Below are 16,763 nucleotides of genomic sequence, written 5' to 3'. Positions count from 1 at the left end.
GCGTTGCAGGGGGGGGGGGAAGGAACGGTCGTCGGGCGCCGTCAAAATTGCAGTGAAGATGTTGAAATTAGCCTTTCACGTGGACTTCTGCTTAATAGTCGGACGTGGCAGGATGAAGGTACCGTAAGTGCTCTCCCGTGGAGCACGGGGTTGGCGTTTACCTGGGCTTTTCGGTGCTGAAGGCGCCACTGTTGACAACGAGACTGCGTTATTCAGTGTGTGGAAAAAAGTATGAAGGGCCGTGAAAAAGGAAGATGAAAGTACGTGTAACAGTCCCCTCGAAGTAAAGCAGCATTTCGTCAATTCAGGTTACAGTGCTTAAAAAAGAGTAAAACGATCACGTTTCTCACAGATGTGGTTCTTCTCCATTAACGTCTTGATTTTTCCCTCAGAAACCCAACACCCGTGAAACAGCTTCCTTTGCCCCCTCACTAGCCCCTCCTGCTGCCAGTTCTGCTAATTAGAATAATACCAAATCAGTAACCAGAGAGAACTGGTATTTTTAAAATATACAGTAAACACATTTTCCAGAAAACTCCCTAGCTTTCAAACAAAGATTTTCGAAAATAATTTGCAGTTCGAATGATGCATTTGCAAGATTACTGTAATTAAAGTTATACAGAGGTGAAAAAAGCTTTCCTTTCCAAGACTGACTGATACCAGTTTCATTGTTTTTCTGTGGTCTTTTGACCCTATTGTCTTTCATCAAGTAAAGGTAAAACATTGAGGTGTTGTATTGTAGTCACAAATTGCAACTGATATAATCTACTGTCATCTGTAAAATGATAACCTACTCTAAACAGGACAAGGGTTGTAGTTTGCTTTATGACTTAAACTGATCATAAAATGACTACATCACCAAAAGAAGCAGTCTTACCCTGTTTCCCCAATGCCAATCCAACCCACAACTAGGCACTTGTTCAGGGCCAAATGAGGGTAGTTTTGTCCTTTCCACATCAGTAAAGATATGGTTTCCATTCCCAGCGGTGCTGTTGTGTGGGACAAGTCACTGTCCCTTTTCATGTTCCCTCCTTCCTATTTCAAGAACAGGAATAGCCTTATAAACCTGTTTTTTTAAAAAAAGTATTCAGAGTATTCACAGCCATTAAAGAACTGCAGAGATGATAAGGTGTGTTTTAATTATTTTGCAAGTCATTCTTTACAAGGTTATACTAGAAGCATACAGCCAATTGGAAGAGGCACTTTGGCTCTGATTCAGTCTTTGTTGAGGCAAGCTGCCAAACATGCTTCAGTGCAAGCTGTATTGGACTGCACCAGTATTATGGAAAATGGCTTCTTTGACATTGTTAATACTATACTTAACATTACAGCAAGTGTTTTATAGGCTTTAGAATGGGATTTCAAATTCCGCATTGCTCCTAAAATCAGCAGAAGTAAAACAAACAGAAATGCCTGGAACACTCTCCTCAGAAGTGTAAGAATTTCCCTGACCCAAACCACAATTTCCATTGCAGCTGAAAGGAAATTTTTTGTTTCATTTAAGTGGCTACTCTGAGGAGAACTGAGCTGCAAGGAGGTATATTTTATGTGACACCTGATAAGCAAGATGAACAGAGGTGATCTATTGATAAAAGTCTTCAAACCAGACTGATCACAGTCCAGGGCAAATACTTTTCTAAAACAGACACACAAAAGGAAACTGATGAAAATAAAAGTATAAGTGATTACTGCCTGCTTTCTTAGTGTGATGTATTAATTCTTGTTTGCTACAGCATTGCCCAGCTGATCTAAAAAGTTGCATATCCAAGCAAAATTGAGCCCTAGATGTTAATGTAACCCTTTCCACACTGTGTTATGTGTATCACAAATATATGCTAGGCAATTTTGTAGCAATATTTGAAGTGGAACAAGGCCAGGAGCTGCTACCAAGAGCATTTTCAGCTTTAAAATGTTTGCAAAGCCTTGACCTTGTGCATTCTCTAAAATTACTATACAGATATAACAACCAAAAAGCTTGACATTTACTTATTTTAACAGTTTGGCTGAAAGTACTGTTTATTATAAAGTCATTAAGTATTTCTTTTGAACAAATTCCTCTTCTCACTTAAGTAACTTTGCATACAATTTCTTTACATCTACTAGAAGTGAGTTTAACATTTTATTTATTAACTTTGAAGTGAAACAGTTCAACTTCTAAACACAAGCCTGTAAAATTAACAATGGTTTCAATTGTCAAATGTCTTCTCCAAAGTGTTTTGTTTTGTTTTTTCAAATCCAGTTGTTTAACTTTCCCTATGAAAATGTACTAAGATAATAAGCTCTAGAAAAACAAAAAATTGCATATGCTAAGTAAAGATATGCTAGAGTCTAATCAGCTACAATGTGAGCAACTCTAGCCTAGGCAAGATACTGAAGCTCTGGGAAAGTTTCTGCTCTTGTTCCTAGAGTTGATGATTAGGACAGAGTTTTCGCCTCTCCTCAGTTATTTATCTGTCAGACTAGCTTAATTTGGTTTTGCTTCTCAGTTTCTGAAGACTAAGTGGAATGAGGTTCTATATACAATCCCAGACACATTCCTGGAATAAGATGAAAGTGAATGTGAAAACTTTTTAGAGTCTTATCAACAGTGACTTCCCATATTTATACTGTCATTTACAGGCTGCTAGCCCTTAGTAATAACTGGTGATTGATGAAAACAACCTTCCTGGTAAAAAACTTTGAGATCTCCCCAGAGGTTTACTTCCTGCATCCCAAGTCTATCTTCTCTCTATCCACAACAAATGTTACTTTAATTATTTTACCTGCAGCTGCTAGGGCAGAAAAATCAGGGGCAGAAAGAAGGGAGTAAGTAGAGAATGATGATTTTCTGCTGAAGAAAAATGACCCTGTTCTGTAGCAGCATTTTCCACTGGTTTCTGTAACACCAGCAGGGGGAGCAAGTTCAGTTTGGGGCTCTTCCCCGACTCTCTTGTCCCACAATGATGGTTGGCCTCTTACTGCGTATTCCTTACCACAGCAGCCTAAGACACAAAGAAAGGTGAACAGAGAATTGCGGAGGAAAGGGAGGAAAAGAAATAACAAGGGAAAAGGGAATTGTTCCTCTTGTGCTGGAAAGGGAGATGACAAACAGCTGGAGAGATAGGCGGGGGAAAGGGGAGAAATGTACATATACTTTCTGCTGCCAGGAACCAAAGATTTCCAAAATACTCAGCCACTGAAGACCCTTTCCTTCATGGAAACCAGAAGCACCCTCCTTTTTGTGACATCCACACCACATCCAGTAAAATCATTTATCAATACCTAAGTCATGTTAAAACTACAGTGAAGAGTACTGTAAAGTGAAATAAGAACAATTAACAGTGACATGCTTACTGAGATGTTTTTGGGTTTTATACAAGCCCAATCCATATATAATAATCCTACAGATATTCCTAAATTGTTATAAAGGTATACTACTTGGTAGTACCAAACCCCACAATACTTTACAGCCACTTGAACAAGACGACATTACTGTTCTGCCAATGGAGAGTACCTTTGGAAAAGATGCTAAGGCAGGCTCCTCTTACACTGTGATATTTTTTTTTTTATTGCAGCTGTGCCTAGAATGGGTATGTCATGCATGGCTGTCTGTTTGTTTTCAAACCGGTACAAATGAACCAGAATCTAGCATTATAGCCAGTGGACAATTGTTCCCTTTAGGCAAGCACGTACTAGAGAAAAACTTGGGACAGTTTTTCTCAGTTAGTGACCATGGTAACTGAATGAGCCAAAATACCAAACCCAGATTTGTGAATGCCCAGGTGACTGTGGTGCAGTGTCCACCTCCACTTGCAGGTCTGAGTACACCTCTCTGCTCATGTCAGCTCTCCAAACCAAAACTCCGTTTCTCACAGGACTAATATTCCTCAGCCTTATGTCCCCTGCCCTCCCCATAGAGTTTCTCCCCACTTCTATATATGAACTGCAATGGCAGGGCAATGTCCCTGAAATGCATCATATTGACATTTTTGAACAATGTAGACATTCAGTCTCCCTGTGGCCCAGTTACATCTCCAGGCATTACTGAGCACATTCAGTCATGTGCACATACAAGCTGGAACATCCTTGTGATCATGAGAACAGCACATGAAGATAGTTACCTGAAAGTGGCCTGTGTTTGAAAAAGAAAGGTAGCTCTTCTCAGACTTGTTGAAAGGTGAGTCAGACTGATCTAGCAGTGAGTCAGGCTGTGGCAGATGGAGGTTTCTCCCCCTGTCTGAATACTGCACCCTAATCGCAAGCCACTTGGTCATTTCAGTAGCAATGGATCACACCTTACATGTTGCAGCTGACAATCTTGCTAGCCTATTTAGTATCCAATAAACAGGTTTGCCTCAGTAGTTCATTCACACTGCACAGCACCACAGAGCAGTAGAAACACACTACAGCTTTGCAAATGGAGCTGAGGCTTGAGCTTTCCACTCCTCTGTCTACACCCATTCATACATTATCTTTTCTGTCATTGTAGGACTGCCTTTCCAGCTCCTCAGTTGGAGAACATTGGCTGAATAATTGTAAACAGATGAAAGCAAATTGGAGGGATTAGTCTTGAAAGGGTTCTACTCTAGCTTAAATAGAGACAGGCTCAAGGCCACTGCAGAATGAGTTTAGGTTGTAACAGGCCCGTTCAAGAAAGATGATGGAAGACTCCTTGGTTATACATGAAAACTTATGGTTAGGAAAGTGCTGGCCCTAATATTTGTGTGCAACATTACGTAGTTTTATGTTTCAGTAATTCAAAACAGCTCTAACTGTGATAAAAATAGCCTTGTGATTCTTCTTGCTATGTTTGCTTTTAATTTACAATCCAGCTCTGATATCCACCAAAAGAGATCCAAAAACTGGAGTACATCAACTACTGATACTCTGAACAGTCTCTTTAATAAGCACCAAACAATTTTAAGACACTGACACTTAAGAAAGCCATTAATTCTATAGGTTATACTTACACACCCAGAGGTGTAACTTCTTTATGTATAATCACTGTAAACAACTGATTTAAAACTTAGTAAGTCCATCTTGCAGGCTGCTGAAGAGGAAACAATAGAGATTTACCTAAGGTCAGAAATGCCAGGATGGAACTGCAAGCTGTTGAATGCTATGCTTCTAGCTGAACTGTATTTTGTCCTTTCTTATCATATTTATTCCTCTTTTACACAAGAATTAGAAAAGGATAATTTCAAGTTCTCTTTTTATCCCCCACCTAATCACACAGTGATGCTGAGATTTACAAACACAAGACAGACATCTGTGTGAATTTACTTCTGCTTCAGAAAGCTTTCCTTCTAAACGTCATTATGCTATTATGAAGAGAGAAGAAAATGTGGACCTGGGGCATGGACAGTGCTGGATTCCAAACTCAATGAAATCTGTTCTTGTAGATGTAGAAAAGATGCTGCAATAATGTAATGTGTTTCTTTCCTTCAGAGAACTGATACGCTGCAAGTTTACATTTTCATTATTTATTGATTTTAATACTTACTTTTCCCATCATTTACACAAAAATAAATATAAAATTTAGGAAAACATTATTGACATTATACAGCCAAATAAAGCAAGAACTTATTCTAGAAAGTGAGTATCTGTAATATTAGTTATTATAATAACTAATTTTCCTTTCAGGACATAGTTCTTTTGTCAGTCAAGCAATTGAGAAATTGATGGGAACTGCACCTTTACAACTGAGGACAGATTCTGGTGTACCAGTGATTTTAAGAGAAAACTGGACTTGGTTTGAATACCGCACTTCTAAAAAATTCTTTGATTTTATTTGTTTGTGATAATTTAGTGATTAACTAAAGTATGACTCTGTGTCTTCTATAAATAGAACATCATTATCAAGATACTCCAAAATTATATTTCCACCATTGTACAATGGATAGTCTTTATCAGATAGCCATGTTTCCAATGTGTGCTCGAATGGCAAAGCTTCTCCAGAGGCAGTATGGCATAATCTCAATTTCTGTAAGACAAATAGCATGGAAATTAACATCAAGATTTGCCTACATGAGATGCAAGAATTGGGGTGGGGGAGGGAAAAAAGGGTAAAAAAACCCCAAATCAAACCCTAACAAGCTGGAAAATGTTTGTTTGATTTACCTGGGATGTTGATTTGTTGTTGTCATTTTTAAGGCTTGCTAAGGAAGCTGCAAAATCTACTACTTTGCCAATACTCCACTTACTGCAAAAGAACATGGGCCTGCTTTTCTCTTTGTTCCCCTTCGGTAAAAATACTTGAAAGTAAATTCTTTCTGTCTAGAAAAACATGAAAAATAAATGAAAAATTATTCACAGAAGAAACACATAATTACAGTCATACACATCTAACAGTTTTTCAGTAGAGAACTTAAAATTCAACCCAAAAATTACCAACTGAAACTTGTTCTATTCCATCAGGACCAAGGCCCCATTTTACTGCACAATATAAATGAGATCATCAAGTCACATCCCCTTCAGCTGCAGGCATGTATATGATGGATAATAAGTTCAGAAAGGTGGAGAGAACATCTTTCGCCAGAGTCCCACAGCTAGACTGTTATATATAGACAGACATGAAAAGGTCTCTGCCCTGGGTTTACTAGACAATAATGACTACTCTGGGGAGAAAAAGGTGAGTTTAAATAAGCAGTGCTGGCTTTTGGCAGCAGTATAATGTCTCAAATTGGAATGCAAAGGCAGTTAAAACAGAACAATTCACCATACTAGAAATGCCTGCTTCACAAACCAATGTTCTGGTCACGGCCAGCTAATCCTTTATCCTGTTTTTCCTCCTTTTATGTACTAAATGCTCTTTCAGTATCTACTAGACTTCTTTAAGAAATTTCAAGAGTAACCTATGAGGGAGAGGTTTTGAATGGGATTGGGACAACCCCTTCTTCAGGTTTATTTCTTCTTGACATTCAACAGAAGACACAGAGTAAGTATGACTGGTATATTCATCAGTTCAGACTGCTCTTACTGAGTCCAAGCCAGACACTATCAAACCAGACAGTAGTCTTCTTTTTAAAGGATTTAATTATGCCTTCCCTAGAAAAATATGGAACCGCTCTTCCCCAGCTCTGTTCATAAAACTGAATCTGAATTTCAGCCTGCGCATTTTCCTCAGAACTTGAGTGCTCTCCACACACACACAAAAAATCTTTTAACATCGAGGAACATTACAAAGGGGCTGGGGAAGCAGGACCTGAATCTTGCTAAAATGTAAATGACCACAACTTGTAAAACAGCCAACACAATGGCCACCCTATTATGGACACATGCTAACCTCACTCAACTGCTGTCAGTGCCCCAGTACCTTCCTACAGTTGCTCCTCCAGTTCCAAGGATGATGAGACAGTCTCCTGCAGTTCACTGGAACTTAATTCACAAAACAGCTCATTCTACTGTTGCATCCCTAACTATGGGATACGCCTCCTGGAATTTCTGTGCCATATCCAAGAAAATACCAGTCAGTCAGGGACACAATAACTAACACTATTTTACAGCATGGCCCTCCTGTTTTGAGCTGGTCAGTGTCAAGAGGGGCAACTCATACCAGGTCTGACATCAAAAGAAGCAATCACCTGCAGAAAGCTAATCTCAACAAAGAGGTCAGAGAAAAGGTATTTCTAAGATAGTCTGATTTTCCTGATCATAGACTAAGAAAGGTCAGGAAGGACCTCTGGTGTCATGTGGTCCAAAACCATGCTCAAAGCAGGGGGAGCATTAAAGCTGGACCTAACTATAAAGGTAGATTGGGTTGCTCCAAGTCAGATACAATCAAGTTTTGAACATCCCAAAGATGCAGATTCCACAAATTTTCAGAGCAGCTTGTTCCAAAGTCTAACCACGCTCACTGTGATTTTTCTTCCTATTATCTAATTGGAATTTCACATGTTGCAGCTTGTGCACATTGCACCCTGTCCTTTTGCTGTGCAACTCCAAGAAAAATGTGTCAATCTTCTGTGTATAGTGATGAGAGAACTAATGTGTCTAAAAGGCATTCCAGAAACTTTCTCTTCAAAAAAATCTGTCATCAAACTGGAACAAACTGGGCAGAAGAAGGCTAGAAGGACCCTAGGAAGCAATTTAAATAGAGAAGTGCTGAAGGTTAACAAGCTTAATTTATCAGTGTTAGAATTATCGCTGTTCTAGATGATTAAACAATTAATATCCAAATGAGAAAATGAATAGTAAGAGAAATTAGCATACAGTAATTTGTGCTACACTTTTTAGAGCTTACTGGCTTTGGAATTAGGAAGCAAATTTTAAAATTTTCTTATATATATATAAAGGGTGGATTTTTTAAATTATGTTCCACAATATTTGAAATTAATCATTTTCCCTCCACCACATATTTATTAAAGTGGTACTATCTGTGAAGAATGCTACACGCAGGTCTTTGTATTATGAATTCTGCCTAAGCAGAGTTATCTAATTTCTAAGTGTAAAGTATAAAAAAGTATAAAAGAAGAAATTCATAAGAGTACTCAATAATGGAATAGCTGTAGTTGTTTTAAAAACAATAATTAAATGTACTCTGCTAAGGTAAGGCTTAACAATAAGACTATCACACAATGTTTTCAGTATTACAAAATCAGTATAACAGGCCTAAACTTTGTGTGTTCCAACATAACAATGTGCTGAAAAGTAATTTAAATGCAGTTCTTTTAAGAGGATGCGTAAGTACAGATCTAAAGTGCAACCCTAGATGAAAGAATCAAGGTGTTTCTAAACCCAACATAATCCTGATATGTGGAAATGACTTGAACACCAGGTTTGACTGGCCACAGTAGTGAAAAACAATAAGGAATCTGTGAAATGCTTTGAGAATCAAAGATATTAAAGGCTGAAAGAAACATAAAGCAACTGTCAAAACCCTTTTGCAACCCAAAGGCAGGAACAAGAGATCTCAGGCCCTTCATACCTCATCCAGAAATGTAATAAATGTCTATTAAACCCAAATAGCAGAAATAAGAATGGAGCTTTGTGGAACACAAAGCTCAGCTTCATATGAAACAGGTTCAATCTGACTGGTACAGAGCTGTGCAAGCTGTGTCCTGTCTGTGTCAGAAGCCTCTCAGAACCCCAGCAGGAAAACCCATCCTTTTGAGATGGGTTTGCCATGTGTGATTGGTACTCCCTGCTCCTGACCCCTGCTAATAAGGTTAGCATAATTAATGTCATTTTATAAGGCAAACGGACATTCTCTACGACTGAGCTGGTCACAAAGAAAGCTGCCTTTTCCCCCCACTCCAGATGGCCCTGAAGGTCTTGCACACCAGGCAGACTTCTTCTCCCCCTCCCTATTGGCCTCAAGGTCCTGGGGCGCCAGGCTGACTACTCCCCTCCTTACCGGCCTTGAAGGTCCCAGGCACCCGGCCAACCTGGTGGTGATGACCCCGTCACAGAACAGGGAAGCCTAGAAGCACACAGAGCACTGTTCATAAAATAAAGCAGTTACAAGCCCTAAGTGGGACTTGGACCAGAACTGCCGCTGGACTGCAAAACCCATGATCCCCTGCTGGCCAGGGACGCCTTCACTGTCTGCTTCTTCCAAGGACTGAGTGACTCATATTCTTTTACATGTTTCGAGCCTAGATGATGACTGTGATATTGACAGTGCAAGCCAAGTGTTAAGATTTGACCCAATCTGCAGAGGGTCCAGGTGATTAGGAACCATAAGCTAATCTGTGCTCTAAAATCCTGTGCTACGCTACTTACAAAATTGTGCTACACCAATTCTGATTATAAAAATCCTGTACTACTCTGATCATAAAATTCTATGCTATCCTGATCATCAAAGTCTGTTAAAATAATAAAGATTTAATTGTAACTACAACTTAGTGCCATCATCATTCTGCCAAGGATCCCCAAAACAACCTGTCTGTCCCTGTAGTGTCGGGTGACAGAATAAATTGGTGTAGTCGGCAGAATCCTTGGGTCAGAGTGATGATGACTGATTTCCCCGATAAATGGGACTCCTGGAGAAAGGGGTTTACAGAAAATAGATGGCAAGATCCCAAGTGGGACAAGAAGTGGGTAGAGGCAATAAGCCATATCCAAAAGCCGTATGGAATGAATTTAATAAATGGAAGGATATGTGTAAAGTGAAGAAGGACAGATGGAAGGAAGGAATGTGCTGGCTATTAGCCGCAGTATGGAAAATTAGGAACGAACAAGTTGAAAGGTTAGAAGAGGAAATTATAAAGTTGAAAGGTGAATTGTCAGCAAAGGATTTAGAAATAAGTATAACCCAATTAAAGGCTGATCGCAAGTCTGGAAAAAAGAATGTATCTTGAAAAACAATTAGTGCCACAAGTTATAGAAAAAGCAAGAAAACATACTGAAAACCTGTTAAAAGGTAGCAATATAGACCTCATAAAGATCTGTGTAGCTATGTATGATAGTGCCTGGGATGGAGACATTTGGGACAGCCCAGATGAATCTGATGAGGAAGTAATTGATTCTGTACCAAGACAACCCTTGACTAAAGAAGAAATCACTACTCATGACCCACAGGGGAACAATCCGCAGAGATGGGATACTACTAATGTTCGAGATTTTAATGTGGATTATTTGTGAAAAATTCAGGCAACGTACCAAAAATGACTTGGGCAGTCAATAGTTAAATGGTTGTGCCCCTCTGGCATGATAAAGCAGCAAGAGTAACTCTGTTTGCAGGAGAGGCAAGAGACTTAGATTTAGGTACTGGAATTTTTCTCACCCTCAGAGGGAATGTTGCTTGAACCTTATGGACCTTAGCTATTCAGTGGGCAAGAGGAGTCCATTATCAAGATCAGAGCAAGGAACCTGCAATTCCTTGGCAGGGTCCAGATGAATTGCAGGAAGCATAATTACAAGCGGCTATTATAACCTTATTACATTGAGCCAAAGCCCCGGGTGATGAACCTAGTCCTTGGGACATTGATTTGAGGTGTGATGGTAAAGGAGCTGTAGGGTCATGGAAATTAATCTTTAAGCAAATATGCCAGTGTTTATTTACAGAAATCCCTTCTTCACCAGTGCTCTCCGCAAATGCAAGAACTAAATCCTAACCCTCCCATATGAAGGGAGCAGCGCCAGGTCCTAACTCCCTCAGTCCCACCTGGAGGTCGAACAAGTGCCCCACATTGCCATCAGGCCAATTTAAATAAAGAATATAATACCATCAGGAGACTTCTCAATCAAACTGAAAGTGCGCGATCTGAGTGAAACAAGTTGTGGCATGCCTGCATAAATCAGGGGTACACTGGTGACTTGCTCCATGGTTTGCCTACCAAAAAACTACAATTGCTAGCAAAGGAAGCTATCCACGTCTCTACCTCACCCCCTCCCATAAATAGAAACCCTTTTAAACCACAAAAATGTCCTGACTTATCTCCTATCAGAGAGCAGTATTAGGGAACTAGACAAGGGTCTCGGACTGGTGGAGGTACAAATGGCCCTACCCTCTGCCACTTGAAGACCAAGTCCCACCCTTTGAGCCATAGTAAACAATAATTTAAAGACTGATTTCCTCATAGATACTGGAGCACAACTATTCATGATTAAAGCAGAATGATGTCCTGGAGCTATCCCTCTGAAACATCAGAAAATATTAGTAACCCGAGTAAGTGGAGCAGCGGTTCCTTATTGAATTTTTAAGGTAAAACTGGAACTTCCCTTTTGCCTTACCCTGCCCCCCAAAATAGCAAATGCAACTAGGAAACTTATTTGGCACGGATATTCTGTGAGCTGGATACAGGGCAACACTAACTGGGCTATAGAATCAACTGATGAAGAAACAATGCCAGGACTCCAGCCAGGAGGTCACCTTTGGCTAGGAAATAAGTCCCCTGGTCCACTTGGCAAATTGATTATGTTGGACCTCTCCCTCAAACACCCGAGGGGTGGCATTACATCCTTACTGGAGCTGAAATAATATCAGGCTTAGGGAAAGTTTTTGCTTGCCAGTAAGCTGATGGTCTTACCACTGTGGCAGAATTTAATCAATGGTTTGCTGACACTCCCATGCCCTCTGCTGTGCAGTCTGACAACGGCACTTATTTTAAAAAAAATAAAAATTCCAGGAATGGTGTTGCCTGGGTGTTTCACCTGTCCTACAGACCCCAAAGTAATGGCACAGTCGAGAAGTGGAATGACCTACTGAAATGAGCTCTAGGGCAAAGTTTATATACAGGAAAATGGGGTAAAGCCCCACCTAAGGCTGTTAGACTCTTAAATAACTGGCAGACACCCACTAGATGCCCGCTGGAACAAGAAAACTGTTTCTAAATGGGGACTCCCTCTAGCTTTCACTGAGGCTTAGTGCCGTTATCATTCTGCCAAGGATCCCCAAAAGAACCTGTCTGTCCCCCCAGTATTGGGTGACAGCTGCATGGCAGGCAAATACATTTCTGCTATAAAATAAAGGAATTTGACCTGACTGCTCCAAACTCTACAGAGACGCCTTATAAAAGACATGACTAGTGAGACTGGTTTTGGGTACCAGGCTGAAATAGATGTATAAATGATTGTGGGCTTGAAGAATTAAATCCAAAGCCAAACTGACGGAACTAGATGAAGAACAAGAAATTTAGAAAACTTCCCATTTCCTTTGAGAAGTCAATTATTGAAAACAAACATGACTGACCTGAGGCAAGGACTTGTCCCCACAAGCATGCATTTTCAGTTTCATTAATGCCACTTTTGCTGCTGTCTCACTGTTTTTTGCTCCTTTGCGTTTTTTGCTTTTTGCTTCCTCATTTTTTTTAGAATCTGAGAACAATATTATTACTGTTAGTGTGATGATTCAGACTGTCTCCTGAACGTATCTTGGAATTAGTCTATTGGGCCTCACTATATCTCCAGGGTTCCCATCCCTTTCCTGTCCCTCTCATGTCCTCCCAAGGCCATATCAGGTACTCCTGTTCAAGAATATTTGGAATTGTTACAGTTCTAGCAGAACTTCTTTACACTGAAAAGGAGGTAAACACTATCATGAGGTTAACACAGGTTGCAAAAGCCAAAGAGATAAAAATTCCTAAGTTTCCACACCTGTGGCCATCACAGCATTCATATGGCAACAGTTTCAGGTCCTCCTTTCTACACATAACCCCACTGTCCAGTTAGGCAGTGCTGTTTATTCTCTTTCCTGTCCGACAGCTTGTTTAAAAGCTGCAAAACATTACTTTGTAGACTCATGTTTTTTTGCCATCTTAGTTGCATAGGTATAATCCCAGCAGATTGGCATACGCACCCAATACAATAGAGTTGCATTATTTGCACATGAATTAATAAGGAAATAATAATGGCTAGGTACAATTCATTACATTATAGTACTTGTAGAATGAAAACAAGACAATAATTCTGAAAGAAACCTGAGCCCTATTTAATCTTTAAAAATTTTCTTTATAGACATATGCTACTGTTGTCTCAGTCTAGATGAACATTATTACATGCTGACATGTGAGTTTAGGGCTATTTAAACAAGGAACCCCCACTCTTTCTTCTTATTTGGTCAAACCTGAACCCTCAGAAAACAGCCTTCTGAAGAAATTGTAGAATATATACCCCACTGTACTTGCCTGTAATATGTTTAACTAGCTGCTGGGTGGCAGCCATTCGAGGTTTTGGTGTGTCCAGTTTCTCACATTCATGGTCTGATTGATGCCGGTGTCTGTAAACAACAGTGTAAAACTTTTATTACCTTTTCCATACACTAATGAATGAGTATTGATGTTTAAACACTCTGTTCCACTCACCTTAGACAGAAATGTTTTTCGCAGTAAGGACATAAAACTGGCAAAAGCTCCTTTCTGTTGCAGTCCTTGTATGAGCATGGGTAAGATCTGTGCTGATCTGGTTTCACAGAATTGTTTTTTATATTCACCTAGGCATTAATATAAAATGTTTTGTGTAAATAAACAGATATTACAGATACAAGTCACCACCCCATCTTTCCAGAAGAACTGTGCTAGCTCTCTGTTCTGTGGGCAAAACCAGTCCAGTGATTCTCTCCTACTTTTGTCCTGGTTAAGTTTAGCTCAAAGTTAGAAAAACAACCATCGTCCTACTCAAATTCAATTTACTTCTGACAGGCAGAAAAAGATAGATTCATTTTTTTAAGCTTGTCAAATTCTCAGTTAAATAATTCATACTTATATACTACATGTATATATCTAATCTGAAAATATACAGTTAGGTTGCACGGAATTTTAATTTTAAGGTAGTCACATATTATTAGATTACCTCAGAACATCCATGAGCATCCCGGCTCCTGTGCTGAAGGCTTTGTGGCAAAAGAAGGAAATATCACACCGTTATCAACATTTCAGGAAAAGAAAACTGCATGTGAAAACATTTAAGTGTTTAAAGAGTGCTCTGACAAGTTTTATTATGGGAGCATTTCAATTAAATAATGAATCTTCTCCAAAATTTCTTCTAACCTATGCATTTCACGTAGTGAATGGATTGATCATATTCTTCCTGAGTATGTAAAACATTTAGCCCTTGGAACTTACACTCCAAGATAACAAACCATTTCAAGAGAATAAGAACATTAGCATGCTTAAGAATTCAGGTCAAATGAACTGGAGTTTGTCTGTTTTAATGGATTCTGAATCACCTTCCACAGCAGCAGAAATCCCTTGAAAGCTTCTAACGTGTTAAAGTAAAATCTGCCCTCAGTTTATCTGATCTTATCTCAGCTGCCCTCTGCTAATCTGAAGTGTAAATCAAAGTGCAGGCCCTGATTTGAACCTTGGAAGAAACTTCAAGTTTTTTCCACAAGAAAAATACCACCCCTCCCCCTGCCCCCCAAATCAGTGCAAAACAGGGTCTAGCTAGATGCCTTCCAAAACAATCTACCTGTATTCTAGAGATATTTCCACTGATTTCAAAGCTCCACAACAGCTGCTTGGGAAAAATGTGGCAAGTTCAATGAAAGAATTATTTTTTAACTAAATGTATCTGAACTAAGTCACAGAATGTTTTATACAACATTTAAGTCTACACAACTGTCACACTGCAACCTTATAGGAAAACCAACTTAATGTCCTTTTATGACAAGGTCACCCATCTAGTTGACCTAGGGAAGCCAGTAGATGTGGTGGGTTTGGGTATTAGAAAAGCTTTTGATATTGTCTCTCACAGTGTCCTTCTAGACAAAATGTCCAGCACACAGCTAGACAAGTCCATAATACGATGTGTGAGCAATTGGCTGATGGGTTGGGCTCAAAGAGTTATATAGTAAATGGGGTTACATCAGGCTGGTGGCCAATCACCAGTGGGGTTCCCCAGGGCTCCATTTTAGGTCCACTGTTCTTTGTGTTTTTATAAGTGATCTGGACACAGGAATCAAATATACATTAAGTAAGTTTGCTGACGATTACTAAACTAGGAAGACCTGTGGACTACCTCAAGGGTAGAGGCCTTACAGAGAGATCTGGGTAGACTAGAGAGCTGGGCAGCCACTAACTGCATGAAATTTCACAAGAGCAAGTGGAAGATTCTCCACCTGGGACGGGGTAATCCTGGTTATACATACAAACTGGGGGATGAGAGGCTGGAGCGCAGCCCTGCGGAGAGAGGTCTGGGGGTTTGGGTTGATGGAAAGTTGACTATGAGTCAACAGTGTGCCAAAAGGGCCAACCACACCCTAGCACAGCATAGCTGGCCGGTCAAGGGAGGTGATTGTCCAACTCTACTTTGTACTGGTGCAACCCCACTTCGAGTACTGTGTGCAGTTTTGGGTGCCTCAGTGTAAGGAGGGCATGAAAGTATTACGTTGTGTCCCAAGGAGGGCGGACCAAGATGGTGAAAGGCCTCGAGGGCAAGACTTACGAGGAGTGGCTGAGGTCACTTAGTTTGTTCAGCTTGGAAAAGAGAAGGCTGAGAGGTGACCTCATTGCAGTCTACAACTTCCTCAAGGGGGGCAGTGGAGGGGGAGGTGCTGATCTCTATCTGGTGACCAGAGACAGGACACGAGGACATGGAATGAAGCTGTGTCAGGGGAAGTTCAGATTGAACATCAGGAAAAGGTTCTTCACTGAGACCGTGGTTGGTCACTCAAACAGGCTCCCCAGGGAAGCGGTCAGGGCACCAAGCCTGTCAGAGTTCAAGGAGCATCTGGACAATGTTCTAAGTCATTTGATTTAGTTTTAGGTAGTCGGGCGAGGAGCAGAGAGCTGGACTCGATGATCCTTATGTGTCCCTTCCAACTCGAGATACTCTATGATTCTATGAACTTACCAAAAGACACCTGAACAGCCATCACATACAAAGGGGAGAAAATCTGAAACAGAGATTTATTTTCAGTTAGGCAACATGGTCCTTTTTTGGGGGAGAAAATCTGAAACAGAGATTTGTTTTCAGTTAGGCAACATGGTCTTTTTTTTTGTTTCTAGCTTAATTTTTACATGATTTAACTTTTGCTTACCTATATCATGGGGTAGGTGTCTTTACAAGGACACTTAGCAGCTGCATCTACAGCTTAGCTACTACTTAGCTTAGCTACTTAGCAGCTGTATCTAGAAGTGGCTTTTGTAACACAGTTACACTTAACTCCCCTAGCTAGTATTACTGAAAAGCATATGAGTAGGTAAATTATATACATTCCAAAAGTTGGAATGATGCTTTAAATTAAACTTTTTTCGATATCAACTTTGAGACTAGAACATTTGGCGAGCCATCAAACTTGCCAGTTGCGCTAAAAATTGAATTTGTTACGAGACCACTCAGAACGCCACGGACCGACGGCCGGAGCAGTCCTTCCCCCCCCCAGGGGGAGGCACCCCCTCACC

At 40.2% G+C, this 16,763-nt stretch overlaps 1 protein-coding gene across 1 annotated transcript in view; it reads right to left on the bottom strand.

The window, feature by feature from the left end:
* Positions 1 to 5,715: 5,715 nt before the first annotated feature.
* The window catches only part of ZFAND1 (zinc finger, AN1-type domain 1), an 11,172-nt gene continuing 124 nt past the window's right edge, over positions 5,716 to 16,763 (bottom strand). Inside the window, exons 2-8 of the mRNA XM_010575841.1 lie at positions 16,213 to 16,255; positions 14,212 to 14,251; positions 13,725 to 13,852; positions 13,548 to 13,639; positions 12,614 to 12,738; positions 6,100 to 6,255; positions 5,716 to 5,962 (exon numbers count right to left, since the gene is read on the bottom strand). Of these exons, the coding sequence (XP_010574143.1) occupies positions 5,792 to 5,962; positions 6,100 to 6,255; positions 12,614 to 12,738; positions 13,548 to 13,639; positions 13,725 to 13,852; positions 14,212 to 14,251; positions 16,213 to 16,255 (755 nt within the window). The 3' untranslated portion in view covers positions 5,716 to 5,791. The remainder of the gene's footprint in view (positions 5,963 to 6,099; positions 6,256 to 12,613; positions 12,739 to 13,547; positions 13,640 to 13,724; positions 13,853 to 14,211; positions 14,252 to 16,212; positions 16,256 to 16,763) is intronic.

This window comes from Haliaeetus leucocephalus, unplaced genomic scaffold, assembly GCF_000737465.1.
Source record: "Haliaeetus leucocephalus isolate CR32 unplaced genomic scaffold, Haliaeetus_leucocephalus-4.0 Scaffold506, whole genome shotgun sequence".
NCBI lineage: Eukaryota > Metazoa > Chordata > Aves > Accipitriformes > Accipitridae > Haliaeetus > Haliaeetus leucocephalus.
This window is presented reverse-complemented; position numbering and strand designations above follow the sequence as displayed.